The sequence below is a fragment of the Rhamphochromis longiceps genome, linkage group LG10 (genome assembly GCF_057381845.1).
Source record: "Rhamphochromis longiceps isolate RC_006_pf linkage group LG10, R_longiceps_female_GT1.1, whole genome shotgun sequence".
NCBI lineage: Eukaryota > Metazoa > Chordata > Actinopteri > Cichliformes > Cichlidae > Rhamphochromis > Rhamphochromis longiceps.
In genome coordinates, this window is record NC_140566.1 from 25,786,962 (window position 1) to 25,790,028 (window position 3,067).

General features: G+C 46.6%; 1 protein-coding gene across 1 annotated transcript; it reads right to left on the minus strand.

Annotated features, from left to right (window-relative positions):
• Positions 1-1,403: 1,403 nt before the first annotated feature.
• LOC146661002 (uncharacterized) lies at positions 1,404-2,743 on the minus strand. The gene is made up of 2 exons (XM_085419739.1): positions 2,734-2,743; positions 1,404-2,500 (listed from the first exon to the last, which is right to left on the minus strand). Exons 1-2 carry the CDS (start codon positions 2,741-2,743, stop codon positions 1,404-1,406), a joined length of 1,107 nt encoding a protein of 368 aa, XP_085275865.1.
• Positions 2,744-3,067: the final 324 nt, after the last annotated feature.

A 3,067-nucleotide genomic window follows, 5' to 3' on the forward strand; every position in this document is an offset into this window, starting at 1 on the left:
ATTTGTACATTTTATATATCTATATTTTCCCCCTCTGTTAATACTGTCCATATGTATATAGTGCTGCAGAACTGTGCGGCACTATATACTATATTTCTCTTACAATTACACTGTTATGATGTAAAAAGCCAACACTTGAAGTTCAATTAATCTAACATTCCATATCTTTATCTGTAATTGATTTAGTCGGCAGGGTTTTTGCTTAATTATTATGTCTGTCTATACAGCATCACTGTATAATCACTACATAAGTATTTTCTAGGCTCAGAGGGCTTAGATAAATCTTGCCATTGAACTGCGCCCACTAAGGTCACCTTTGCATGTAATCTGCCTTTCTAAATCAGCCCCATAATTATGTGCAGAAATGAAATGAAAGCCACAAATTTGCCTTACACTTTCCTGTACACACAAAATGAACAACAGAGTAGGTGGTGATGGTGAAGCTGAATCACAATAGGAGATTATTTTGAAGTTTTAAGTTAATTATCTACTACAATTGTCCTTCCTTTAGCTTTCTTAATCACCCAGGTGGGTGGGTTAACAAACTCTGGATTTTGTTTAACACGTTGTTTCTCGGAAAGCTGCTGATAGGTTTGTAGCTTGAACCTATTCGCTAGAACGTTGAAGACAATATAATTACACAGCAAGCAAGACACGAAGTAGGCAAAGTTCTTCATGTTTCTCGTGCACGGGAGAGAACCGGACAAACGCCGTTCCTTCGCTTGACCCCAGTTGCTCTCGTCCGCTCCCCCGTAACACTGCTCTTTTATTGGGGTTACATGAATATGCATAGGTTCATTAACATATGACGTCTACATACAAACAAAGAGTACCTTGCCTGTGTGTGTGTGGGGGGGGGGGAGGTCAGAGTGTGACCCCATAAATGACTTCCCTAAACCTGCTGGTCTGGAAGTCCAGCAGTTCATAAAACCAAAAGGCACTTAGACTAAAACAGATATAGCCACGTTTATCCTACCATATAACAATAAGAGAAGGTACAACCTCTCCCAGAGTGCTCTGGAATGCACAAAGTTTGCAGACTATCAAGGATCAAACCTCTACCAATCTACAACTAATTATAAAACTCTAAGCATATATAAGTAGATATTTCTGACAATCAACAATACAAAAACCTAACAGCTGCTTTGATCAGAAGAAATTCAGAAAGTCATACAAGTCCTTCACAATGCCTACTCCTGACAGCCAGATCAAAATAGCTTGACAGAAAGAGAAATACTCAAAGTACTTCATAGCAAACATGTACAACTCTCCAAGCCCATACTATAAAGACACATCTCCTGGATGCACTGGTACGCATCTTCAGTGATGTATCCTAGGGTCATCAGGTGTTTCGGGTCTCACAACATCATACACCCTCGCCCAGGCGACCCAGCCGGGGGTGATCAGGCCCCGACTTGCGTACCAGTAGCTACCCACAGATCAGCCCTCTTGATCCACAGCCACCTTGTGGCTTTCTCTGCCGCTTCACTCACAGCCTGGATGGCCCTCTTCTTGGCTGCCCCAGCCACGCCCAGCCGGCCTAGAACTTTGCAGAGTGATCGTCCTGCAAAGCCCCTACAACCCACTTCTATGGGCTCATAGAAAGTCTTCCAGCCCCTTCCCCTGCACTCTTGCACTAGTTCCTGGTACTTTCCTCGTTTCCTTTCATTAGCCTCCTCAATCCGCTCTTCCCAGGGCACTGTGAGTTCCAGCATGATCAGCTGTTTTGAGGTCTCAGAAATAATTATCAAGTCTGGCCGGAGTGATGTTTCTGCAATGTTCTGAGGGAACTTTAGTTGTTTACCCAGGTCAGCCTGTAGCTGCCAATCAGAGGCTGTGTTGAGAAGGCCAGTTGTCAAATGTGGGCGCCCCTGGGGTTTCTCTCCAGCCTTACTAAAAGAGATTGCCTTCCTCGGAGCATGATGATGCTTGCTGGTGCTGATTGCTGAGGCAATCTTTTCAGCAACTACTCTGAGCACCTGGTCGTGCCGCCAACGATACCGACCATCGGCCAGGGCCCTTGGGCAGCTGCTAAGGAGGTGTTCTAGGGTCCCTCTTCCAGAGCACAGGGGACAGGCAGGTGTCTCGCTCTTTCCCCACAAATGGAGGTTTGCTGGGCTTGGCAGAGTGTCGTATACTGCCTGCACTAGGAATCGGATCCGGTGGAAGTCTGCCTGCATGATGTTTGCCCAGGTGACCTTGCGCTGCAAGGTGCTCTCCCACCTTGTCCATGCTCCCTGCCGCTTAAGGCCTACAGCTCTGCTTACTCGCTCCTCCTCCACACCTGCTCGGACCTCTTCCTGGAGTAGCTGGTGTCTCTCCTTTCCCTGTGCCCTGCTGACCTGGGCCTTTGGGATGTACCCCAAGCCTGCTCCCCCTGTTGCTAAGACCCCCATTAGTGTTTTCTGCCTTAGGCGTGACTCCGCCACCTCAACTGCCTTCTCAGCCTTCCACTTTCTTCCTGTCCTTACCTCAATGCCTGCTGATGCCACCTTGCAGTCTTTACATAGTAATTTTGATTCCGCAGTCAACTAACGGGAATATTTTGGCTCATGAATGAACCCTTATATGAGTGTTACCTCCAGTTACTTTAGATCTCAGACATTTATAGTAAAGTAGTTGACAGTGTACACAAAACCACGGGCTGTATATGAGCCCAAGCCCCTGAGGCTCAAACACATGGTGGCTCTAATAAGCAATATCAACTTTAACCCACTGTCTGAATACATTTACAGGCTGCCATTTTAGCTGGCTGCCTCTAATATACCTGTCCGTCCTTATGAAGCTAATGCCTGGCTCTGTTCCAGCTCCAAAAAATGTCAACCCCTCCCTCCAAATGTTTACTTCCCTTATGAGCATCTGTTGGTCACAAGTCAAAAGGGATACTGCAGAAGCGCATGATGCCACCACAACAGCTGCCATGTTAAAGTGGAGACCAGAAGAAGTCAAAGTCGCAAAGGGACTGGCGTGCCCTCTACCTGACACTAACTTCTCCAGAGTGGCTTTTCAGAGGTGTCTCAGCTACAGCAGCTGGCACAGTGACGGCATCATCCTGTGAACCAAAGTT